Here is a 27025-nt window from a genome sequence, read left to right as displayed (position 1 = left end):
GAAAAGTAGTACAAAGATACTGTATGGTTTAATTATTTCCTGAAAGATTGTAAAATATAGACTAGTATTCTCTTCTTAAAAAAAAAAAAAAAAAAAAAAAGTCCTCCATAGTAAGTTTCTGCTGTGTAAGCTGTTCATTTCAGCTTCCTTCATATTTTTCTTTCCTTCAAAAATTTTCTCTGAAGATTTTAAATTAATTGAAGGTCATGGTAAAATTACGCATATAGAATGATAGAGGTATGCACATGTAATATTCAGATATTCTTGTTCTACTTTGGCATACTGTTTTTTCCCAAATTGTATCATAAAAAGAGGAACTATGACTAAAATTGTCAGAATGTGTGTGTGTAATATATGCGTGTGCATATGTAATAGGGCTCTTAGCTGTGGCATCTAACAGTTGGAACGAAATCCAATCATTCTGTAGTATCGTCCTCTAATATTATATCCTCCCCAGAATATTGTCTCAGGTGTAGTGGTGGGCATTCTACGGTAAGTGACAGCTTATGTAATTAAAATGAAATATAGGAAACAGTGAGACAATGCACATACTCAACCCAGTTGAAAAGAGAACTAATGTTACAAAGATGTCATATCGTATCTCTCTGATGGGCTGTAACAGAGCTGACTAACTCGTCTCCTCCTAGACAAGCATCCGCTGGTCTGCCTAATCTCATCAGGGATGTGCAAAATACCTGCCAGCCTCTAGCACTGGGCATCATTAGGGCGTGATGCAACAAATATTACAAGGACAAAGAGCACTGAAAATACTTACAGCAAATATCTTGTATGATTCAGGAGCTGAAAACTGCAGGCAGTGTTTTCATTACAGACAAAATCCTATTTTTTTTCCTTTTACTATTTTTTTCTGGAAAAATATTCAAGCAATGTTCTAAGTACCTTTTTAACTAGAACAGTCCTAATCTCAATCTTGGTTTGATTGCTGTCATCCTTCAACCCCTTCCAATGCCTTCCCCCCCCCCCCAAGGAAACAATTAAAATGACTACTAGATGTAAATAATAAGATGCTTTCAAAGGCTGTACATCCCTTAAAACACAATAATACAACAGCAGCAGTGAAGTGATGGTTAAAACAGTAAAACAGCAACTCAAGTTCTCAGCCATCTACAAAAATCTTTCACCTCTTCAACACTGTGGGAAGCATTCTGTGTGAACCTCTTGTAGTTCTCTCTCAAAGGGAAGTGTTTTTCAGTGTGCCTAAAAGGTCACTGAATTTCAGTTCTTTAGAAGCAGGAGACAAGAATGTTTCAGAATCCTTGAACATTTTGTGATGACTCGCTAACTCCCTCACTTAAGTGAGCATGTGTCCAATGCAGGGCCTCAACAGAGCACAACAGTTACTGGAGAGAGACATCAGGAGAGAAATAATCCCTGGCTAGTACTATTTCAAAATATTTAGGAATGACAGCAGTATAAAAGTAGCTACTGAGAAAGAGGAATTAATGTTGCAACAACAAGTTCTCGTATTTATTAAGAAAACAGAAGATAACAGACCTATTTCACGAAGTTTAACAGAAGAAAAAATCTGTTGATTTTAGTGAGTTTTAAATTGGGCCACCACTTTTTTGACACTTTTTTTCTTGGAGGAATCCCACAAAATAACTTTGTATGTTATTTCATTAGCTAATCACTCAATTCTCAACATCTGATTTCTGCCTTAACCAAAATATTGGCCAACAGAGTTCTAAAGACATTGTCCTGAAGACTTTTATTTTTTCCTCTACTGACAAGGTTTTGGGGGGTGCAGGGTGTTAATGAATAGGTGACAAAGAATCCAACTTATTAATCACATCTAATCAACATGTTTTCATGAAACTCTCTCAGGTTAGTCATCAAGAAGGTGTTCTTAGAGTCTAATATTGCTATATTCCTTCCTACTACATTATCTGTGAATTTGACTTTAATTTTAGGGTAATTAACTTTTCTAACCCCATTTCAGTGTGATCCCAGTGTTGTAACCATTCAGAAGGTTTACAAAGAGAATCAGAAGACGTTTCAGAGCCACAGTTACAGGAACTAGATATGTGATAGGCACATGTTTTAACACCCCAATAGCACCGAAGCAATGAACTTAGTGCATCATTTTGTTCTGTCTTTATCATAATCAAAATTTGATGTGCATTCTTTCTTAAATGGCATCTGATGTGGTATCTCTCTTCAGCTCTTTGTGGTTTCCTGTTTTTCATACGCAGACAAAAGTACCTGCTGAGATCTATTAAACTTCATCTTTTATCGTTTATGACTTTCTCAATATGAGCCTCAAAATAAAATCTAGACTTCCATACACTTACAGTGAATGCCTGATGTTTTCCTGTGGTAAAAGTGCAGGAGCAAGTCTTCAGTATTGTGCTTCAAGTTGATATGTGTTTAAATATAGGTTAACTGCAGATTACTTACTATGCAGGAACCAGCTTAATATAGTCAGTATTATACTGTATTATGAAGTACTACATAGAAAAAATGGAATATGGGATAAAATATTTTATAAAACCAAGCCCAATGTGAAGTACAAAAGATTAGAAGAAAATATTAATGAATACCTGAGGCCTATTTCTTTTGTCTTCTCTTGACATTTTAGCAATCATAGAAAAAAATATTACTAAGAATGTGTGAGATCTTTTAATGTCCTGAAAATAGTTATATATTCATTAATTAAAATGCGTTTAAAATGTGGTATAATCTGCTCCTACTAAGAATCAGAACATTTATAACAGAAGGTGTTACAGCTTTGCAAGATTCAGAGTATATCCTAATGACCTGAGAAAAAGAAGCAGATGCTATTATTAGTCAAGTGTCCACAGTTTTGAGACTGATAAAACAGACAACTTTCAGGTGAGCAGCTCCATCTCAGATTCCAAACGTAAGCAATTACTTGGCAAAATAACTAATCTGTTTATCTTGACAGTGCAAATAGAAATTGAATTTGACAGGTTGCAACTTTATATTAGAGAGGATAATTTTAGTCTCTTTCTTTCCTGACTTCCTCCTCTTCCCACCTTCACTACTGCCTGAAAATACTCTCCATCATGTAAGAATGTGTCAAGGTGAAGATCTGAGAAGATTTATGTAACCATCATGGACAATGACAGACTTTGGCCCAGTGGTCCTGGTATCCAGATGATTGTTATCGGAAAATTACTTGGCCAGTATATGTTAGCTTTAGTTGTTAAAAAAAAAAAAAAAAAAAAAAAAAAAAAAAAAAAAAAAAAAAAGAAAAGAAAGAAAAAGAAAAAAGTCATCACAGTAGATAGCGGATAGATACTTACAATTCTAAGAAGAGAGACTGTGAAGAAAGGAGTCCCTTAGTAAGCACAGAGGTGGCCTTATGCCAACTGAAGGAAGGTGTGAGGTTGGTTGCTGTACCTGCCTGGTAGAGTATTTCAGTCAATTTTTCTGTTGTCTTCCTAAGGAAGCTTGAATATTTATAATCACAAAATAGATCTCACTTTGTTCTACCATGTTTAAAGGAAGATAACCTATTCTTTCATTAGCTTAGCCTCATTTCAGAAAACTTTTTTTTTTTTTATCTTTGCCTGTAGAGACACCAAATTAATGCTCCACTACTCTCAAAGTCCAGTTGTGTTGTTTAAATAAGATGTCAACCTTTAAATGCGGGTTTTTATTAAATTTATTACTTTCCTTCCTCTCAGAACTATAGTGCCATGGAAACTGTTCAGGCAGTGCCTTCATGAAGTTCATCAAATAAGCTCTGGTTTGGAAGCCATGGCCCTTAAGTCTACTATTGACTTGACCTGCAATGACTACATTTCAATTTTTGAGTTTGATATCTTCACTAGACTATTTCAGGTAAGATTTGAAACTTTTAAATATTTACATGAATTTAAGAACCTAAGCACTGTGAGTCAAGTGGTCAAGAAAGTGGATTTGTTGGAAAAACTGGAATAATTCAGACTTTAGAATTCAGAAATAATATTTTTGTGTGTTATTTTTAGTATATCAGAGGTATTTGGGGCATCAACACCCGCATCTAAAAAACTGAAGGCATCCAGCAGTGTCGACTTCATTTCTGCACAGGTGTAATGTTATTACAGTATTTTGTCTGGTATTTATTCAGTATTCTTAAGTGCATTCCTAAAATCATGGACTTTCAGGTGCTTATCTATTTGTATTTGTGTTTTAATTGTACTTTTGTATCTATATATAGTTCTGTGAATTGTTTCTATGAACACATTAAGGAAAGTTACTTTTTTTTTAAGCTTAAATGTAGGCATAACTACTTATTTTAGGAATAGATTTTACCGTTAATTGCGCTGCTGTTTATTTAAGCTAAGGGACTATCTTTGGGAATAATGTTAATTTTATAATTTTTGGTAGGAAATACTTAGCAGAAATAAACTTATATGCATGTTACAAGCCTCTGTTAAGCTTATCTCCCTTCTACAAAGCATACCATAAGGGAGATAGTCTTCAAATAATTGAATCAATATAGAAGGCTGTGCTGATTTGCATCCGTATTAAGGGTATTGATTGTGAATTAATCACTTCAGATTTTTCCTTGGTATATAGAAACCATTAAGGTATAGGACCATTTATTTGATCATTTACTTTTTCCCCTGTGTAATGATAAATCAGTGCATTTTTCTTTAGCCTGTTGAAGACTTGTTCGAAGTAGCAATTTTTCATTAAAGCCTGGGCTTGTAAGCTTGTTCAAACTTCCATGGTATTCTGTGGAAATCACTGTTTGACTCTACTATTTTTTGCTATGAGGGGAAAGGGGGGGGGCATTACAAAGTCAGTATTAAGAACTGGCAGATGAGTAATGATTTTAGTTTGAAGAGATTTTGATTTTCATCATCCCTTGTCCCTTCTGAGTCCATTCAAAGCTGTATCCAAGTTGAAAATGCTGCAGTGTAAATAATCTCCTTATGTTTAATTTAACCACAAACATTGGTCACTTTTTAAAACAAATTTGCAGAGTTTATAGAATTTCAAGCAAAACTTTAATTTCTCTTGAACAAAATAATAAAGTAGAGAATAAGATTCCTGAGGGCTTTATGCCGTTTTATCAAAATCCCTTAAAGTTTTGCTCTGTGTGTGGAATTTGATATTATCAGACATTCCTTTCTGAATATTGCTACTTGGGATGAGTTTCTATGCTACCAAAGTTTCTGTGTTTTATTCAGTATTTGGCAAGCTGGTCTGCTGTTCCAGTTGGTAATGAAGCCAAAATCTTCATCTCAGCCTTGACTGCAAAATGTCTGAGGCCTATTGATTGCAACATACATCATTATGAAATGCATTTATTTAGAGCTTCTTTACATAGGATTGATTTTCTTCTCTTATTTTGCTCACAAATAATAATAAAAGTGTTTTTTTCTCTTTTAATCTGTATATTAATGATAAAATTAAATGCAAAGTGAGTTATCTGAGGATCAACAGTACTGGATGTGTAAGGAGAGAGGACTAGTTAGGATTAACTTTTAATTTTAACTTTTAATTAAAGGAGAAAATGTTTAAAATAAGCAAAGAGAGAATTTTTGCTACAGATTACCAACTGGTGCAATATCTGTGTAACTGTTGCAGTGAACTTAGACTGAACTTGGGCTGAGAAGCTCTGCCAAAGGTTACATTCTACTTCTCCGCTTTTTAAACTGCTTCTTTAACTGTGTATGTATACACCCACCAGAGAAAATCCCAATTGTTTAAGTAATCAAAATAGTGTTTTGCCAACTGTGGGTCATGTTACAGAGAAGCTACAGGGATAGCTATGCTTACTCACAGAAGAAAGCAAGCAAAATTACTTTTTATGTAGATGCTGTAAAAGTGAAGCTGCTCCCCCTGCCTCTACACTGCGTGCCTGCACCGCTCTAAGTGCGGGAGGTTTTCGCTGACCAGAGATGCAGTTTGTATACCGTTATATAGAGAGGCTTTGAAGTAAAGGGCTTCATTCTGTTACTCTTAACATGTTTAAGTTATCCTTTTATGAAAAAGTATTTTTCTAGATGAAATATGCAAACTTTTTCTCATTTAAATTATTCACATTTGTAATACTTTATATGAAAGTTATTTGCATGTCCGAAAAACAAGCTAAAGAAATTTTGCCCTTTAATCTCCAGTCCTCATGTCATATTATTTTCTTGGTAGAGCAGTAGCCTGATACTCTGAAAGATATGTTCTGCTTAGAAACTTGAAAATTGTGATTAACCAAGGAATGTGCACACTACTGAAGTGTTTTACTATATAATGTACTATAATAGATTTTATATTACTGCAGTCCAACATAACTTGAAGAGTACTGAATATTTGATCGTCGTTTTTCATTTATATATGTGCACTTGAATAATATGAAAAGAATGGTGTGTTTTTATGAAGAAGTGGCAGTGTTGGAGTGGCGATGGGGGGAAGGTGAACTCTCTTTTCTATCGATCTAGGGCACCTAAGGTTTCTCATGTGGCTAAGCTTCTGCAATAATTCTGTTGTCTCTGAAATGACGATGTAGAGAGGCACTGGGAAGACGCAGTGTTGCCTCTAGGGTTGCAAATTTTTCTCATGACTTTGTTTTGTACAAAATTGAACACTTGATTTTTTCATACAGCCTCTGTATTAAAAATTCATTGTTCTATTTCATATGTATGATCTGAAGAAGTATTCATTTTAAAATAGAGAGACTCACACACGTTTAGAGAGTGGTTAGGGTTTGCCTCGGAGATGTATCTTAATCTCAAGTAGAGCTATTACAACACTCTGCTCAAGTGTGTCATTGTCTGCCTTACTAGCCTTTGAAAAGCCCCATTAAAGGACATTTGCTGGATGCATAATGACACAAGTCTCTTCTGCTTCTCAGCCTCCTTTGCCCTGATCTTTGACAAATACATTAAAAAATCTCCAAACTATTAAAAATCACTTTCTTCTCTTTTCACATTGTGGCAATGAAGACTTAATATGTTTGTATTAATCTCCCATTCCTTAAAAATCATCCTTCTTTGCAATAAAAGAATAGCATGTCAGGCATATTTCACTGAGTTTCCTGAAGCAATTGTGAGCAAATAATGTGGTGAAGTGCAGTCAGTATTTGCTTTGTTCCCTGACTGTGATGCCATTTTAGTAACTGAAGGAATTAAGTAGTAGAGAATAAATAAAGAAATAGTAGCTCAAATTAGTGGCTTTATTAGGCTTCATTTGTTAGTATTACTTAACATTAATTTTGTAATTGCCTCAGGACCAGTCAAGAATAGGCTTAATTGTGTTTTTATTGGGTTTTAACCATCATGGAGCCATAGTTTGCAGGCTCTTGCTAAGGCACATGCTTTATATTCTGTGTGGCTACAAACAGAAAATCCCTTAAACATCAAATCTTCAAAAGGTTTATCCAAATATTTACCTTAATGTTCTTGGAATAATTCTTTTGGCAAAATCTTTGCAACAAATCTGAGTATGTCAGACAGTCTTCTGTAGTATTTAGACCTTAACCAAAACTGTGTGTGTTCCAGCTAAAACATTTTTGGTCTTTTTGACAGATTGATGCTTTATTAGATGTTTATAACTATCTGGCTGCACCTGCTCAACTGTTTTTCCTCTCTTTTTAGCCTTGGGGTTCAATCCTACGGAACTGGAACTTTCTAGCTGTGACGCATCCTGGGTATATGGCATTCCTGACATACGATGAAGTCAAAGCGAGGTTACAGAAGTACAGCACTAAGCCTGGAAGGTAAGGAGTTTTACTGACTTCCTTCCTTCCTTCCAAGTAAACTTACTGGCTTGGAAGCTACATATTTTTTCTAGGTCCTTACCTCCGTATCATGTGACACTTATGCTGCAATATTGAAGGAGTGATTTTTTAGCTTTTTGTTGTTAACCGAGTGATTCAGAGAGGAGTATTAGGCATTTTTTTAAACTTGGGAATTTATTTCTATCAAAATATCTTTTAAAACATAGTTTAGTACTAAAGGCCAAAACTTCAGATCCAAAAAACGCTGAACGTTGAAATTTTCAGACTTAAGAATTTTGTAGTCCTAATCTATTTTTTCTCCCATAGTTCTTCCTGTAGTGCTGTGAAATGAAATAGCATTGTGTTACATGAAAACCAAAATATCTAAATCATGTACAAGTAAACCAGAAAATAAAAGGAAGGGGGAATTTTACTGGTTTTCCTTCCTTTTGAATTATATACAACCTGTAATGTCATCTTGGAAAGCTTTTTGAAAATGCAATTTACTTTTCAAAATTTTTTGTTTAATTGTTGTTTAATAGTAAAATAAAGTTCATCCTAACCCCTTAGATAAGACACAGATTATAATTTCAATCAGTGTTTATATGTCCCTTTTATGTCAAATACATGCTTTTCTTCATCAGTAATGGTTCTGTATTTTAAACTCTGCACTTAAGAAACTGTCAGATAAAGTATCTTGATGTGTATATAGATACTAAATAATTCGTGTGATGAATAATAGATATTGTATTATTCAAACTGAACTTTCACTGTTCATTCTGCTTCTGTTTTTTCTTCTTTACTCAGCTTGGGGAAATAAAAATGAATTAATGAATTTAATCAGTTGTTATTTAGTTTTTTTAGCTCGTTTTACCTTCCAGTTCTCAAATTTTTTCTGATAAGTAGATTTCTAACTTTGCTGCTGGATCACATCTATACATAGCTAAAAACACATTGCTCTGAATCTTGTTAGAGAGAAATGTGGTAATACCATGAGAAAGCTGTATCTGTATTCTATACTTGGTTTCACTGCTTTTTAGCAAACCAAATATACTGTATCTTGTTAAGTTAACTGACTGGTAAAGTTCGTTTATACAAGAATCTTGTTATCTCACTGTGTTAATGCTGATACTGCATTGGCACTCAAAAATAACATTATAGAATTCAGATAACTAGGCTGATTTTGAAAGTTGTTGCTATGTTTAGCATTTTTCTCTATTATTAATTTTAATTCTGTGTGTATGAAAGAGAAGTAATAATTAGACAAATTATTTAGAGAAATTATTCGAAGTTGCCGTAATGTCTTTAATAGAGAGTTTGCTTTAAACTTACTTTCTATTTGGGTATCAGAAGATAACTCTGAACTGGTTAAGTGAAATACTGAATGTGTCACTGTTAAAGAGGAGATATGAAGTGAAATTGCTTATTTACTCACTCTAAAACATGGAATGAATAGAAATTAGTGACTGCTATCGTGTAATACTGGCTCTGTTAAGTTCTTAAGAGCCAAACCTTAGAGAGGTTAAAATTTATCATTTTATATTGAGTGGAAGGAAATTATGGTGTAGTTAAGAAAAGCTGTTCTGTAATGCATAATTGGCTCTGTGATACTTCATGGTGGCATGCTCTCCTGGATGAGGTTTTTGCATTTGAATTGGTGTCTTGATACCAAAGACTCCAGAGTTTTTAGTAAGAAGAAATAAACATACCTGATACTCTTGTCTATAAGCTCTTGCCTTCCTTTTCCTCTTTCTGTACTCCATCTAAATTGTTTATGTTTTGGACTATCACCTGCACCACACAGAACTATTTACATTAAAGGTCTGTTTAGGCCAGTATTTTCAGAAGTAGAAGTGATATTTCTTCTGTCCTATTTGCCAGCTGTGGTATGCACAAAATTAACATTGCCAGCAGAGCAGTTTTTATTATTCATGGGTCTCATATCTGTTGTGTTTAAAGATACGTTCTGGTTCCTTATACCATTCATATGAATTAAAGGCCTTTGTATGCACAAAGGGTTTATGTTGTAGCTATGGATATAATGTAATACTGTGTTCTTGAAAAGGGTTATGGGCATGTCTAACTATAGGTGATAGAGCTATTTACTTTGAAAATGCAACTTTCAGTTTGAGGGCTAAAAAGCAAGCAAATCAGATTTGGGGGTAGGTAACTATTGGGAACTTTTTGCCCCTGAGGAATGACAGCATGAAAGAGTCTGGTTTATTTAAGGTTGCCAAAGCAGCATGTGGCAGAATTGGGAATCTGGCCTAGATTTTCAGAGTTCCAATTCAGTGTCTTAACCAGAGGCCATCCTTTGTCTCTGTACTTTCTTTGCCAAATTTCAATCGACAATAACTTTTTGTCCATCCAATTGTTATATAGCTACATTTTCAGACTGAGCTGTACTCGCCTAGGACAGTGGGCCATTGGCTATGTGACTGGTGATGGGAATATTTTGCAGACCATACCTCACAATAAGCCTCTGTTTCAAGCTTTGATTGATGGCAGCCGGGAAGGATTGTAAGTATGCATTCTTATATTCCTCATAGGTATGAAATTTTGATTCAGCTGTTGTTCTAATGCTTCAAACTTGTGATTAGTATAGATGTTTAAAGCAATTAGAAAAGTTGGATATGGCTTTTGGCATTCCTTTGGAGAGCAAAGATCATCTCTCGAAAAACGTGTTCATTCCATTAATCAAAGATAGCCACATCTCATAGCAGGTAGATTCCAAGAGAAAATAAGATTGAGCAACTGTCATTTTGATTCCACCAACAAGTGTCTCAAATGCATTTAAGCTTATTGAGCAGTTAGAACGACCAGTGTTTAACTCTGAAAAAGATTCAAAAGATACGTTATTACTTTTTTTATATATATGTAGCTGAAACGTTTTCCAGGTTTTAATGGTTTGCTGAAGATTTATAAGAGAATCTAAGATTATAGGGAGAAGCAGTACTTTTTTAAAAGGCCAGTTGAAGTAACTAGAAAAAGCAGGCAAATTTTTGGTGTCAAAATCTTTTCACTCAGATAAATGTTTTGATATAGCACATGATTTTGAAGGGGGAAAAATCATCTCACAAAAGCATTTAAAAAGTCTTTGCAAACTCGCAATTTGTCTTGGTCCTCAAGAGTCCAGTAATTTTATTCCTGATAGGAGGATATCACATTTTGAAAGTGTTCTATTGTCCTGCAAAACAAAACACACTTACGTGATCCTGTGTATACTTACATGTGTTTTGTTTCTAATGTTTCTACTGCACAATTTCCTTGTCAAAAACTAAGCAAACAAAAACTGCAATTGAGAATATTTAATGTGAGGTGAAGTTTTTTTTATATCTTATTTAAAGATAACCTTTTCACAATGTGACTTAACAGTATCACTTAAAAACAAACTGTTCTTAAGTCTGAGGTGACATAAAACTGAATATAGAACAACTTAGTGTCTCCATAATATTGTTAGCCTGTCGTTAACTTCCCACAAGATCTAAATGACCTCATCTCTCCTTACTTAAAGTCCAGTATGCAGATTCTTAGTGTAGATTCTTGTCATAATTTAAGAAAGATACAAATGTATGTTGTTGTGCATTCTGCTCCACTGTTTGTAGTATTTAGCTCTATACATCCGCTGAGCACCATGCAGGCAGTGTAGAGATCACCAGGAATTTATGCAAGTGTAAGAGCTTACTGTAAAATTAAGATCTAGAATGTTACTGTATTGAACTAAGCCAAAAAAGTTACCTGCTAACCAAAGCTTAGCTGTGTTCTCCTGATAAGTGCATGTATGATGCCAAGCATCTCCTTTTTGCTTTTATAGATGGGCTGTGCTTTATCATGTATCAAAATCATAGAATCATAGAACGGTAAGGTTGGAAGGGACCTCTGGAGATCATCTAGTCCAACCCTCAGCATAACCCATATGGAGATTGAACCCACAACCTTGGCATTAGCAGCACCATGCTCTAACCAACTGAGCTAAACCTGCCCCCAAATATATATGTAGCAATTCAGTTGCACCCAAAATTTGAGAAAAATGGCTAAGGAAAGATGATGCACTTTAGTTAATGTCTTCTGTAACTTACTCTGACTATTTGAAATTTTGTAAGTAATATTTAGTTAATAAAGCTAAAGAAATACGCATATTCATAACAGTCTTTTTGTGATGCAGCTATTTATTCCCAGATGGACGAAGTTATAACCCTGATTTGACAGGATTATGTGAACCCACACCACATGATCACATAAAAGTCACACAGGTATGTTGCACAGTTTGGCAGTTACTTTGTCTCCAGTTCCCTTAGCATCCCATCCAGCTTTGACAATAAGCTTTTATTAAATTGTGAGAAATAAATGCAAAGTAGTGAAAATATGCTTTTGAATGCTTTTGACAAAGAGACTTAGATGAAGAATAGGATAATAATCCTGTAAAATTTAGAGCTAATGGTGATGCAGATGACGTGTCTTGGGAAGTTGGTTTGTTCTAAGCCTCTTTCAAGTGAGAAATGTGTTAAAGGTTAGTAAAGCTTTTCTGATATTTTTGTGATAGGTTAATGGAGCTTGGTGTTTCTTCTCTAATAACAGATATACAGAAACAAAATCAAGATCCGGTCATAGTTTGATTAAAAACATTGCTGAAATTAATACTAGAAAGTTTTATATATATATTATGCAGAGTATTTTTCATAACAAAAGTATCTGGAAGAGGATATGTTCAAGGAAAGACATCAGACTAGAGAGAACTCTCTAAAACCATAGTTTCAGATGTTTTCCATTTCTTCAGGGTAGACCTGGTGACCTGCTGAATCTTTGTTTGCGAGTGCTATATGCATTTTCCACCTCTAGTGGTGCTTTAGGAAGTATCTCTTGTATTATTTACTATCTATGGTATTACTGGAAGTACCATTACAAAAATGTCTTCCTCCTAAATGAATTCCTAAGAATAATTACTTGTGGAAGATGTGAAAACTTCCGCCAGTCTGATTTCTTTCTTTTCCCTCCTTATGATAGTGAAGGAGCAATACAGATACAACAGATACTTGAGTTGCAGGAAAATCTGATCTAGCCACATATCCTTATTTTTCCTCAGAGGAAGAAAACAAAGCTTAGATATTTTCAAAGTTCCCTTGTTTCTCCACAAGGTAGTCTTGGTTTTTTTTCAAAGTCACTGAATGAATCCATTTTTTTCTGAATGTGTACTTGTGAGGGAAACATTAGTTAATACTCATACATTAATATCTCTATTATTATTCATAACATTAATGTCAGTTCATTAGAGCCTGAGCTATATAAATGCTGCTGTAAATAATATCTAACTACAGTAGTTTAAAGCTGGCCCTAGAATGGCTTAAACTAGAAAAGATGGTATAAAACTGGCTCCAAGGATAGATTGTCGCAGATGGATTCTTTGCAAGAGATCCACCACAAGCGTATTTAGTGCATAGTGACTGCAGCTGCATATATGAGTTCTTCTATCTTCCTTTTCTTAGTTTCCTCTACCCTCTCTTTACTCAACAGTAGCTGTTTATTTTCCTGTGATCTGGATTGTTACTTCAAACTTTAAAAATTTGCTTTTCCTAGAGTGAAAAAGAGAGAATAAAAAAGCTTTATTCCTACACAAATGTGTCTGTTTGCCAGTTCCCTAACAATACTTTTCCTAACTCTAGAAAACTGTTTTCAGCATGAGTTTTATCTACTGTTCCTCATGAAGGTGTCCTTGTACCTTAGTGTCAGTCTCATAAGGCCAGAAAGGATTGGATGACCTATGCGTGACCGTTGCCGTGTCACCCAGTGGTGCATTAATGTCATACTTCTTTCACAGGATTTATTCACTTCAGTTAACCTGTGTTCATGCTGCAGATTGAAAACTAACAAGCAACAGAGTTTTCTATCTGGTAACTTGTATTAGTCCTCAGCTTACACCTAGAAAATGAAATTCCCATTTTGTTCCTGTTCATTGCATAATTGTTCCCTTACAGCAATGCTTTCATTATTTGCCTCTTAATTGCTGCCGAGGAAAGCAGGATGTATGCCTTGCATCAAAACAGTAGCTATATGGGATATGACTTCCTGTAATAACTGGATATTTGAAAAAGTCAAGCCATATTTTTCTGAAATCCAGATTATCCCTTTTGGAACTGAAATAACAGTAAGACTTAATTAAAAAAACAAAGCCTAAGGAGCAAAAAACAATAGTGTAGTCCATTGCTTCTTAATGCAAGAGATCTTATCAACAACACTTACAAATACACTGAACTTTCTTAAATAACTAATGTAAAAAATAAAAACGCCATTAAAAGTTGGGAGGAGAGAGGGAAGATGAAAGTAAATAATTGTTCCTTTTAATTCTTAAGATGAATTTAGAACAGTCGGGTCAATTAAATACACAGTAATTTTAATTCTTTTGAAAAATCTGTAGAAATCTGAACAGACACAAGCTTATTAGACTTTATTTCTATCATTTATTGTACCATTTATCTTAAGTTTGAAGAAGTAAGAGAGCAGTTTTTCAGAAACCTGAGTATGGCTTTTAAATAAATCTCCACCAATAGTTTCTTCTACTATTAAGTAAAGCAAGCTAGAAAATGGGCTCAGAGAACTACATTTGTCACTAGTGGTACTTAACAATACCCTTCTTTAACTGATCACAGTAAAGAAATAATAACTTTACATTCTTTCGTTACAGGAGCAGTATGAATTGTACTGTGAAATGGGTTCTACTTTTCAGCTGTGTAAAATCTGTGCAGAAAATGATAAGGATGTGAAGATTGAGCCTTGCGGGCACCTCATGTGCACTTCTTGTCTTACAGCGTGGCAGGTACACTCATAGTTCAATTAGCGGGGAAAAGAGGGATTTCTCTGTTATGTGTCTATTTGCTGTGTGCATTTTCCATTCACCTTTTCAGGTACTCAGTAAGGATATTCAGGGATATGTCTATGTAAAATGGTAAGCTTGTTTAATTTCACAGACTCAAATCTTTCTGTGAAAAATAAAGTCCTGAGAATCATTAAAATTTGGACTGCTAGGCTTACCAAGGACATTTGCAGCTTGTCAGAAACCTTTTCCCGAGTGCAGGACCTACAGAGAAGGTGGGAGCTGGGCCCTTACTGCCTATTCAGTCAGCCAGGTTGCTTCATGTGTTCAAAAGCAATGAGAGGAGAGATAGCATCTGGGAATTGGATAACTGACTAAACAGGGTTTTATAATGGAACAGGATGTCTTTGATGGGAGAAGGCTTTAATCAGTAGTGCATGTCACGCATTGCCCTTTGAAAAACAAGTTCAGAATCTCTGTGCTTTTAGTTGATAACATGCAAATCATGAAACCTCACTACCTCGATTTTGACAGTTGTTGTGGTCAGAGAGGTGAATGGAAAGGAACACTGATCTCAATGTCATTTACAAAATATTCCAGAAAGCACAGATACTTCCTAATAGTGTACCAGTTGGAGTAGTTTGTCCATTTTGTTCAGGGACTTACCAATCTGGAGGAAAAGGAGAGAACTGATGCCTTTATTTAAGCATAGTTAACAAACATTAGACTGGAAACTGAAGTCAGAAGCAAAGATTATTCTCATTACAGCTTCAGACTGTCCCCTAACAGGTGCTTCCCAAATCGAATCTTCTCAGCACTTTCATTTTTAGCAAGTACTTTCATTGCTATTCCGGGCGGCTTCCTCCAGCCCCTTCTTTCATATCTATATGTTGTAAGGGCAAAAGTAAGGGTCGTCCCTTTCTCAGACAGGACTCCGTACCACAGTTAGGTGCAAGTCTGAATACAAATATAATGAAAGAGTAAATAGAATCCTTGATTCTAATCCACTTCTCAGCTGGTTTAAAATCAGTTGTATTTCAGTTATTTAGTCTGTTTTCATTCTCATGGTTGAAGATACAACCCAAAGTACTAATGATTTTTTTCAGGTTCCTAATTAAGAAATCATTGTTGGCATGCCAACACAATGAAACAGGAGGGACATTTGGGGTTTTCTTGTGTTAGCCCTATAACTTACTGAAAAGGAGGATTCTTAGTTTCCAATTTTGTGTTCTTCCTGAAATTTGGGGTTAATGCTCCAAACACAATCCTTTCAAATTGTCCACAGATCAGAAATTCTGAGAAAATTCCATGTTAGGCATACCCAAATACGAATGTTTGGTTCATTAAGCAGCTGCTAAGTTGGAGCAATACTTGTTTCAAGAGTACCTTTTTTCTATTCTTAGCAGTTTTGCTCTGAATGACAGAGCAGATACCTAACTGCATCAGACTTTGAGTTCAAAACTCAGCTGTGCTGAATTTGCCCACTTCTTGTTAGAAAAGTCCTGAAAATCCCTGTACTTCTGGTTGCCCTGTGTCTCTCATCATGGTAGCATCGGGTTCCAGTGTTGAGCAAATGATATGCTCTGTTTCTGGAGCAGGTTTCAGCCCAGGTTTCAGTGTTCTGGCCCAGTGGCTAGGTCTTCAGGCAGAGGACAAAGAATTTTAGCCTCAGGGAATTAGCATTTTCTAGTGACATCAAGCTTTATCAGAAAATTCCATCCAGCTATAATCAACCAACTACATTTTGGACATACTACAAATTTAACTTCTGTATAATTAGTGAGGCAGGAAAAAAATACACTTTACAGCATCAGCTGTTACAAGTTTCTGATGGACTAGTGTTTAATTGCTATCATAATGGCTCATTAGACATGCCTCAAGAGGTCCAATACAGATGTTTTCACTAAGCAAAAAAAAGGTTGTTTAATAAATTCAATAAGCAACACCAGATCAGCATAGAATTTTAAACATGATTCAGACTTGTTCCACCTTTATGGAGGTCAGTCTCTGAAATAATCCTTGATTAAACTATCTCCCTTTTGTAATATGCAACAGGAGGAGAATTTCTTCTTCTTTCACAAAAATCCTTTCTTCTTTAAAAGCTGCAATTCTGGGCTTAATTATAAAAGTCTGTGACCTGTGTGCTGCTTTGTCTGGTTCATGATGGCTCCTTTCTCAGTGTTTTAAACAACCTTTCTATGGGCATAGACAAACATGTATGTATACATCTATATAGACATCTCAAGTCTCTTGTTTTATTTTCTCAAATGCATTCATACTATTGAATGCAACTCTCTACTGTTGTGATTGGTTACTGGATATGTTCTGGTGAACTTACTGCTAGTACAGAATTATCTGGTAACACAGGTTTAAAAAACCTTGGAAATGGAAAACTGTGCTAGGCCCTTTCATCAACTCCTTTTCTATATGAATGTTTCTATAAAATGACCATGTAAAGAATTTTATGAATAAGGAAGGACATTTGTTCACTTACCAGTGATTACTTCAGTATGTCCCTAAAATTTGGAGTCATTCCTCTGAGATCATCAGCATCAACAAGTGTTGTTGACTAGTCTTTTGTAACTAAGATGCAAGAGTGCTAGAAGTAGATTAGTTAGTTATTTATCTATTGAGTTGTATTCAGACAGCATTTATATTGCATATATACCAGTAATCTGTTACAAATCTGTTTCCTATTTACTCCAGCGTTGCCTTTGCAAGCTGATAGAGACCATATAGAGGACATTTTCGTGTAGAAGTACGTAAGATTTCATATTTTAATACTTCTTAAGTGCTTCTTTTTTTTAAGAATGTATGTTCTTATTTGTTTTGCTCAGGAATCCGATGGCCAAGGCTGTCCTTTCTGCCGCTGTGAAATCAAAGGAACTGAACCAATTATTGTGGATCCCTTTGACCCAAGGGATGAAAACTCCAGATGCTGCAGTATTATTGATAGCTTTAGTATGCCCATGTTGGACTTGGATGATGACGATGATAGAGAAGAATCTTTAATGATGAATCGTTTGGCTTCTGTTCGAAAGGTAATTTTTTACATATTGCACAATAGGTAAAGCTCTGTGTTTGTAAATGAATTTGTCTGTACTTGTGAAGAGTGAGAGGTCATATCTGAAACCGTGGGTTTCAACAGCTCACTAAAGAGATCTCAGGTTGGAAAAACAAAATACATCAATACTGCAGCAAGAAGACTGAAGTTGAAAACAAAAAAAGAGTCTCAAATTCTTAGCTGAAGTAATTGGGTTAACCCTTCTTTGTATTGGAAGAAGCATTGGTTACACCAGCTGATACCCTTATCCGAAATACTAGATGCTTTATGGAATGTTCCCTGAATGGTCATTTGTAAGAAGCACAAAATTTCATAAATACAGAACATATTGTCAGTTTTCTTCATCTCTCTGGGTACCTGTGCTCAGGTGCTTTAAGATTAAATGTGAGATTCTAATCAGACAATAAATATTATTGCTCTGTAAGGGGTGGCCCTGAACCAGATTCCCACATGCACCTTTTAAACATGCTTTACATGAGTTACTGCTTTTTTTTTCTGTAAAATAAAAAGCTGTGTTCTAATATTAAGCACCTGTAGGGGGAAGGGGGAAAAGGTGTATAAAATTTGTCTTTTGCAATGTCTTTGTTCTTGAAATGCCCTGTGTTCACTTCTGGGATCTTTATTTAGTTGGTCATAGGCGATGTTATCACTAATAAGTAAGCACAAACATTAACAAAGTTTTATTTTATCCTGGTACTGTTCAGAATTCATTACTAGTTTAGTATTTCCAGAATAGATGTTGTCATTGGCCATGCAACACTGAATTTCAAATGCATTTTCTATGTTCTGCCTTTTACTAAGGTCATCTAGATGGAATAGTTGCCTTTGAAATTAGTTTCTTAACATCTTACTCTTCTATTTCCTTGTCATTGTTATTTGTTTAAAAAAGAAAAAATAAAGTGTTTCAGTGTCATTTCTGAGAGTATCTGCCAGTTAATATACGTATTCTGACACCCCTCCTAACCTCTCAAGTCATATGAATCATATTGTGTATAGAATACAGCATGGCCTACTCGTGACAACAGTTTGTCCTTCTTGCCTGGATTTAAATCTCAATCTGCAGCCAAACCTCTGTGAGATAGGCTCGAATTGATGGGCTTTTATAACATTATCTGTAACTTTCATGGTAAGGCAGAGTACATTATGCTTTTATCAAAGGAAGGAACAGTAGGGTTTACTATAAGAAGTGTCTTCAGCATCCATCAGCTGCTTTTGAGTACTTTGATTCTTGCTGTTATGATGTTTCATAGTTCAGTGAAAGACACCTATTAGTATTTTTATCCCTGAAGTTTAGGAACACAATTTTTCATTTTTTGTTTACTCTTTTAATTGCTTATTTGCAACTGTTGAATTATCAAGTCATTTGGTGATTTTTGGCTTGCCCTTGCCTCCTTGGAAGTGTTACCAGTGCATATAGAATGATGCACTTAATCATGCCATCCTTGTGAAATATGTTTACAAACACTTCTATTAGCAATGTCCTCTTCAGACTGGCCTGTGTCTTTTAATCATTATTTATATTTTCCTGTTAAACAGAATTTCTTTAGAGCCTTCTGTAAGATGCACTTTTTTTTTTTCATGTGACATCTGTGATTACATAGCATTTTTCCCCTTTTCAGTGTTTATTTCTTGTTAATATTGTTAATATGGTACTGCATGATGGCTGTGTTGCATAGTCATTTGATTTTTTTGAAACACTGGAGATGAGATGACAGATATGATCAGGTAGTTCTTGCAACCAGCCCAGTGCTGCTGGTATCTCAAAGAACATATTTGTCAGATACTTCTTATTTATTGTGAAGATTTTCATATATTTCCTCAACATGCAGCTTCATCCTTGAAAACTGAGTGAACTGATTTTGTCTCAAATCATCTGGCTAGACTATGTGATAGTACTGAGAAAATTTTCTTGTGGCACATCTGATTAGCAGTAATTTAGGATGTTGGACTTACTGGAAGAAGAAGGTTCCAGGGACATGAACTTCTCACTGAAAATGCCTTTAGGGCTTCAAGCTGTGTTGCTGGAACATTTGAATAAAACTCTATTTTTCTGAAAGCCCTGTGGAGGACTCCTGCTGAAATGTTTCTAAACTGTTACTACTAAGTTTCATTACCTTTTGGGACTTACACTTGAAATATGTTCATAATGCAAAGAATAGTTGCAGCAAGTTAATTTTATTCTGCCTTATGGAAGCCCAGATAGTCATATCTATCATTGATTAAAGCACTGGTGTGGGTTTTTAAGTGAGCTCTTTTTGACAAACTGAAAAGCTGAAAAACTTTTTTCAGTTGTCATTAGCATTTAAAGAAGCTATAACTATGTGTTATCCCATGCTGTATCTGTATGAATTACCTTTTTATGCAGATTGGAAAGATAAACCTGCTGTTTATTTCCTAAAATCTAATTGCAAGAGGGCATTTGGGGAGCAAAGAGCCTTAATTTCTTGGGCAGATGAATGAATACGAGTTGAATATAAAAATATCCACTCTCCATTTTCTACTCCATCTCTGAAGCCTATTAATGAATAGGCAGAGGTGTCTAGATTGAATCCTAGATGGACCTCAGATTCAGATTGCTTTAAAGAAAAGAATAATCACAAACCTACTTATTCATTCTTTAATGGAATGAGTAAATGGATCAACTTTAAGAAAAATGAATCATTCTTGCCAGGTGTTGTGTATGAGTGATCAGCAACAGATCAGCTGTAACAGAGGCTTCAGATAAATCTACTGCAGTTAGTATATCTGCCTTATCAAGCAGCTTTTCTTAAATTTCAAATTGTCTTCAGATATTTTTTTATGAAACAAGATGAGGAGTGGTGCCAGAACTTGGTGTCTCCTTGCTGAGAAATTTCTAACCCCATGGTATCAGATCAGCTAATGCAGTTATTATTTGAAGTGTCCGTACTCTCAGCTCTGTATTGTTTCTTGTAACCAACCTTTGCTGTCCTCATGTGGGTCATGAAATATCACAGAATCACCGAATGCTTGAGATTGGAAGGGACCTCTGCAGATCATCTAGTCCAACTCCCCTGCTCAAGCAGGGTCATCTAGAGCATGTTAGACAGGGTTGTATCCAGGCAGGTTTTGAATATTGCCAGAGAGGGAGACTCCTGGGCAACCTCTTCCAGTGCTCTGTCACTCTCACAGTGAAGAAATTCCTCCTCCCATTCAGGTGGAACTTTCTGTGGTTCGGTTTGTACCTGTTGCCTCTTGTCCTGTTGCTGGGCACCACTGAGAAGAGTCTGGTCCCATCCCCTTGATACCTTCCCTTAAGGTATTTGTAGACATTGATAAGATCCCCCCTCAGTCTTCTCTTCCCCAGGCTAAACAGGCTCAGCCCTCACAGCGTTTCCTCCTAGGGCAGATTCTCCAGCCCTCTGATCATCCTCGTAGCCCTACACTGGGCTCTCTCTTGTCTCCATGTCTCTCTTGTCCTGGGGAGCCCAGAACTGGACACAGTACTTGAGATGAGGCCTCCTCAGGGCTGAGTAGAGGGGCAGGATCACCTCCCTCCACCTGCTGGCAACATTCTTCCCAGTGCACCCCAGGAGACCATTGGCCTTCCTGGCCACAAGGGCACATTGGTGTCTAACAGTTAACTTGTCTGCCAGAATTCCCAGGTCCTTCTCTGCAGAGCTGCTTTCTAGGAGGTCAACCCCCAAGCTGTACTGGTGCCTGAGATTATTCCTACCTAGGTGCAGGACCCTGCATTTGCCTTTTTTGAACTTCCTGAGGTTCCTCTCTGCTCATGTCTCCAGGCTGTCCAGGTTGCTGCTAAGTGGCAGCACAGCATTCTGGTGTATCAGCCACCCCTCCCAGTTTTGTATCATCAGCAAACTTGCTGAGGGAGGCACACTATCCCTTCATTAAGGTCATTGATGACTAAGTTGAACAAGACTGGACCCAGTCCTGACCCCTGGGGGGCACCACTAGCTACAGGCCTCCAACTAGACTCTGCACCACTGATGACAACCCTCTGCCTTTCAGCCAGTTCTCAATCCACCTCACTGCCCTCTCATCTAACCCACACTTGCTGAGCCTATGAGGACACTACAGGAAGATAGTGCCAAAAGCCTTACTGAAGTCAAGATAAACAACATCCACTGCTCTCCCTTCATCTACCCAGCCAGTCATTCCATCATAGAAGGCCATCAGATTGGTTGAGCATGATTTCCCCTTGGTGGAACCATGCCAGCTACTCCTGATCACTTCTTTTCCTCCACATGCTTAGAGATGACATCTAGAATGAGCTGTTCCATCATCTTCCCAGGGATGGAGGTGAGGCTGACTAGCCTTTAGTTGCCAGGGTCCTCCTCCTTGTCCTTTTTGAAGGCTGGTGCGGCATTGGCTTTATTCCAGTCCTCAGGCACCTCTCGAGTTCTCCAAGACCTTTCAAAGATGATGGAGAGTGGCCTAGTGATAATATCCACCAGTTCCCTCAACACTCATGGGTGCATCCCATGGGACCTGTAGATTTGTGGATGTCAGGTTTGCCTAAATGATCTCTAACCTGATTCTCCTTGACCAAGGGGAAGTCTTCCTTTCTCCAGACTTTCTCTCGTCTTCAGGCTCTGGGATTCCTGAGGGCTGCCCTTAGCAGTAAAGACTGAAGCAAAGAAGGCATTCAGTAACTATACCTTCTATATATCCTTCATCACCAGGGCACCCACCGCATTCAGCAGCAGGCCCACATTTTCCCTAGTCTTCCTTTTGCTACTGATGTATTTGAAGAAGCCCTTCTTGTTGTCTTTGACAACCCTTGCCAGATTTAACTCAGATAGGCCTTGCCCTTCTTCGTTGCATCTCTGCAATGTCCTCTGACAATGTTCCTATATTCCTCCCAAGTCACCTATCCCTTTTTTGACATTCTGTGTACTTCCTTCTGTCTGAGTTTTGCTAGGAGCAGATCTCCTGCCCCCTTTGCCTGACTGCTTACTCATAGGGATGCAGTGATCTTGAGCTTTGAGGAAGTGATGCTTGAATGTTAACCAGCTGTTTTGGATTCCCCTTCCTTTTAGGGCCCTAACCCATGGGATTCCTCCAAGTAGGTCCCTGAAGAGGCTAAAGTTTGCTCTCCGAAATTTGCCTTAAAAATGTGCAGATTATAGGTTCAGGCAAACATTTTTAAAAGGGAGCATTTCTTTCATTTTTTTGAAGAAGGCATTTTGAGTCTCCAGTAGACTATTTGTATTACTCCATAGTCTTTAATATTCCATTGTCCAAGTGAATTAAGTGATCTGTCACTCTGTCAGATCTAAGTCAACTGTATCAAGCTAGAAAGAAGGAAAACAAGAAAAGTACATAGTGCAGGAGTTCTTGTTAAGACCAAAAAATTTTGAATTTATAGATGCTAAGATAACAGTATAATCCAAGTAAAACATTATTATTACATCAGACCATGGAGGGAAGCCCTAACAGTGTAGGAGACCATGAAGTTTTCAGTAGTTTAAAGTAAGTTCACATTCTCTAAGGACGTTTCCTTCTGAAACTACATGAAAAGTAACCTGTCCATGGAGTTACTGATTCTTTGAAATTAATTTCATAGTTGTCCAAGCACAACAAAACTGACTTTGAATCACACTGTTGACTTTAAAATATTTAGAAGAGGTAAGCAAAACTGAAAGCCACGGCTTCTCATGACTTGTTTTTTTCCAGAGGATGAGTTTGTATGGACTTAACAAATCATGATAAAAGACTTTGTTTCTCAGAATAGAGAGAACCCTTTCTAGTTTTCAAATCTTTTTTGTGGTAATGATTGTTCTGAGAAAGGCATATACTACATAGTAATAGAGTTTCAACTTTCATCATACAAAATATGGAAGCACCTGAAAAAAACCTTCAAATATGTATCCTGGCATTTCCCCTATCCATAAATTCTTATGCTCACTCATTGACACTCCTATGTCAATTATTTCTTAATGGTACACTTGTTTTACAGGTGTTTATTAAAATCATTCCTCACAACTGGAGAGTCTTTAACTACTTAGTTTACAGTACTTGGAAAAAGAGATGTAAATGCTGGGAGACAGTGTGCCTCTCTTGGTTAGAACGCATCCTACTGATGCCATAGGCAGTCATCTTTGTGCTGGCTCTCTCAGCCGTAGGCTGACTCCAGTCCCTGGCTTCACATACATTTTGTTGGTTCAATAGATGAAAGATCAAAGAACAGACCTACCTAGCTATGCAAAACACGTTTGCAGCTGTCAGTGTTAAGTGATGTTACTTTATATCTTCATCCACAAAAACTTAAGTCCGGCTGGTACTAATCTGCCTATGTCGCAACTTGCCTTACCAAGAAATAAATAAATTGCGAGTTACTCTTACCTAATTATATCTAAAGCTAATTTAATGAAACTTTAGGGGACTATTTGGGAATATCATATGAAAAATCTACTTCTGGTGTAAGTCTGCTTGGATCTTCTTGAAGGTCTCGTTATGCAATCTGTAAATTGTTGAGTTAGCTCCAGCAGCACACTAGCAGTCAAGATAATACTCCTGCATCAGTCACTTGTTTAGGGTTTTTGTTCAGTATGTTTTTAATATGTGCCTATCTGACAGAAAGGCATTTAAAACAGTAGATTTGATAACCCAAATGCTAATACTTCCATCACGGAAAGCTTCCCTAGAAGCTGTAATTCATATCAGAAGCAGCCTTGCTTCAGGCAAGTTCAGAACCACTAGGGGCAGTCTGATACCGGTATTTGCCAGTAATAAATATGTCTGATTAAATAACACAACTGTGGTCTGCTCTGCAGTACAATTGTAAAATAGGTCGCAGCTGCTTTTCCCTTGGCAACATTCACGCCAACCAGATGATATCCGTGTTGTTGCAAAGGAGTCTCTGTTCTTCTCCTTAATTACATTTTTATTGCACAGGTTTTGTTGCAACAGAGCTCCTTTATCTGCTGAAGATCTGTCTTCTGTCACTGCTGGTTCATTTGTATTAGTTTGTCTTAATCGCTTGCTTGTTTTATTTATTTATTTATTTATTACTATGTTACTCTTGTTGCTTCTTTATTTCTATTGAACAGCAAATTCAGAGAAATTTCTAGTAGGTGACAAACAAAAAAACATTAAGTCACTTAGACCTCCGGGGAAGTGTGTTTTCTGAGAGATGATGCTCCATACCAGAAGAGAAGTTATTAAGTACAAATCTATTAATGCTCCTGTGTCTGCATGAAGTACAGCCATCTTGTTGGTGTAGCTGTCAACAAACACGAAACAATGATGTAGCTAAACAGTTAGGATGGGGTAAGGAGTATGATAGAAATCTGATACTGATTGCTGAAGAAAGCTTGTTTGCTATTGCAGAGAGGTTTTTCTGTTGTTGTTGTTTATTTTTAGTATCAGTAGGTGTAAATGAGGATCCACAATTTTAAGATTCTCTCAGCAAAGCATCCTCTCTCCAGCACCGGGCAGTGACATGGATTCTGTTTCTTTCTAGGGGACAGTAACTGCTTTTCTTATCAGCTGTTGGTTCCCCCCCACCTCCCCACTCCTAAGTTATTATTTAGAGAACTGGCTATCACCAGTTCTCTTCCTGACATCGTTTGGGACTACAGCATATAATGATAGTATTATGGCTGTAGGCTTTGGTAGTTCGAGGGACACTGAAGTATTTTGCTATTCTGAAACAATAAATTAATACAAGTTTACACTGAAGTCCTTTCACACTCTTAATGGAAACTTCCAGTTTCCATTTTATTTTGGTAGATGTGGTTTACTATGCAGGGAATAGAGTTGGTAGAAATAGCTAACTACCAAATATACGTGGAACTGAGAGTTTGTTGTGTAAGTTAATCTCTATTTTTAGCAGGGCCCCATTGAAGAAAGAGCGTATCCTTTTGCAAAGTGATTCTTCAGAGCAGATCTGTGTAAGAGAAGATTGTATTAGGTAAACCAATAGGTAAAAGTGGTGGATGTTCTGAAAATGCTGTCAGCAAAATGTTGTTCAGATAGTTCACATAGTTACAGGCAGTGTAACATTTGTGACTCTGTCAGGTTGCTCCCTCAGGAAGTCAGGTTAATTAATGCAGTGGTGCAACAATTTGAACATGTAAAATTCTCAACAATCTTTCCTGCCCCATACTCTATTTTCAGTATTTAGTATTTGTATTACTCTTAGTTTCCAACCTCCATTACATATGGGATTATTTCTTAGTTCTTTTGGAACAGTTCACTGCTGACTGAGACACAGCATGTTATATAACACCATATAATTTAAAGACTTACTAAAGCACTGTCATTTAATTTTAAACAATTATATTTTATTGGAGATGCAGACTTGCTTATTTGGTTCTATAGCAGGTTTGTGGAATAAATTTATTTTCTATCTGATGCTGAAAGCAAGGAGTTGACTATAGTATATTATATGTCTCTTGTCTTTTAGAAACACTTGGTGAGGTGTATAACTGTACTTTGAAAACTGATGTTGTTAAATGATACAGTGTTTATTATATTACTCAGCTGGTAGATGCTTTCTATTAAGTAAAAGGAATTGCCATTCAGTATATAATCACTTTATAATTATGGTTGCTCAGACATGCTTGTAAGATACATATATAACCTACTTATTCAATTAGTTCCATATCTGTAATGTCCGGAGAAACTGAGCACCTCACACTCATTACTGTGTCTGTCCTCACAGTCTTCCAGGCGGGGTTAGGGATGTGTGTGTCCATTTCACCAGTTAAAGGAAACAAAAATTAACAGCCATCTTCAGACCACTTAATGTGTACCTTGTGACCGCTTCTCCATTGCAAAGGTGGAGATCTAGGGTCTGGTAGCCGTGAAGAGCATGACATCTGAATTGCTCGCAGATCTATTGAAATTGAATTGAATGTGTAGTCATGACACTGAATTTACAGATTTACCAGATGGCAATCTCTTTGGCCGTGGAATTGAGCCTGAGCCTTCTAGCTCATACATGAGTGCCCTAAGCACCTCCTTACTACTTCTTCTCCTTGCTTCTTGCAATAATACTGTGGTGGCTTCTATTTCTGAGGGAGGTCTAGTAGCAGTTCCAATTGTACAGAGTAGAATATTAAACTAGATTTAGTATGAAGTGTTGTATATGGAATTGGGATACTAGATCCTTTTCCTGCCTCTGCCTTTGAGCTTATGAAGTTTTCAGTAACCTGATCAAATTCTTTCATATATTCGCCATATGTAAAGAAAAGTAATGTTGCCTTTTTGTTTACCTTGCTCAAGAACTTCCTTGAATAGCAGCCTAACTTGATGAAGAAAGTATGTAACTTTATTATACTGATCCAGTCCCTATTGTTATTACAGCATGTACAATATTTGTGATAAACCAAAACATTTAAAAGTGGTAAAAGGTTTTATTGATGTGATTTATCCTAGATATGGGAGTATTAATTTTTGTTAGCATTTTTATATGCTTGATTTAGAATGGTAGCAGGTGGTTTGCCTCTATAACCAGGCTATATGGTGAGATTTT

General features: G+C 36.5%; 1 protein-coding gene across 3 annotated transcripts in view; it reads left to right on the top strand.

Moving 5' to 3' along the window:
- CBLB (Cbl proto-oncogene B) overlaps positions 1-27025 on the top strand; it is a 141781-nt gene that overhangs the window by 80811 nt on the left and 33945 nt on the right. For all 3 annotated transcript variants that reach the window (XM_062596613.1, XM_062596627.1, XM_062596622.1), the window contains exons 5-10: positions 3672-3828; positions 7569-7690; positions 10073-10210; positions 11856-11943; positions 14370-14501; positions 17336-17539. In XM_062596613.1, coding sequence (XP_062452597.1) covers positions 3672-3828; positions 7569-7690; positions 10073-10210; positions 11856-11943; positions 14370-14501; positions 17336-17539 — 841 coding nt within the window. The remainder of the gene's footprint in view (positions 1-3671; positions 3829-7568; positions 7691-10072; positions 10211-11855; positions 11944-14369; positions 14502-17335; positions 17540-27025) is intronic.

This window comes from Rhea pennata, chromosome 1 (genome assembly GCF_028389875.1).
Source record: "Rhea pennata isolate bPtePen1 chromosome 1, bPtePen1.pri, whole genome shotgun sequence".
Lineage (NCBI taxonomy): Eukaryota > Metazoa > Chordata > Aves > Rheiformes > Rheidae > Rhea > Rhea pennata.
The sequence above is the reverse complement of the archived record's forward strand: the minus strand, read 5'-3'. Positions and strand labels throughout refer to the sequence as shown.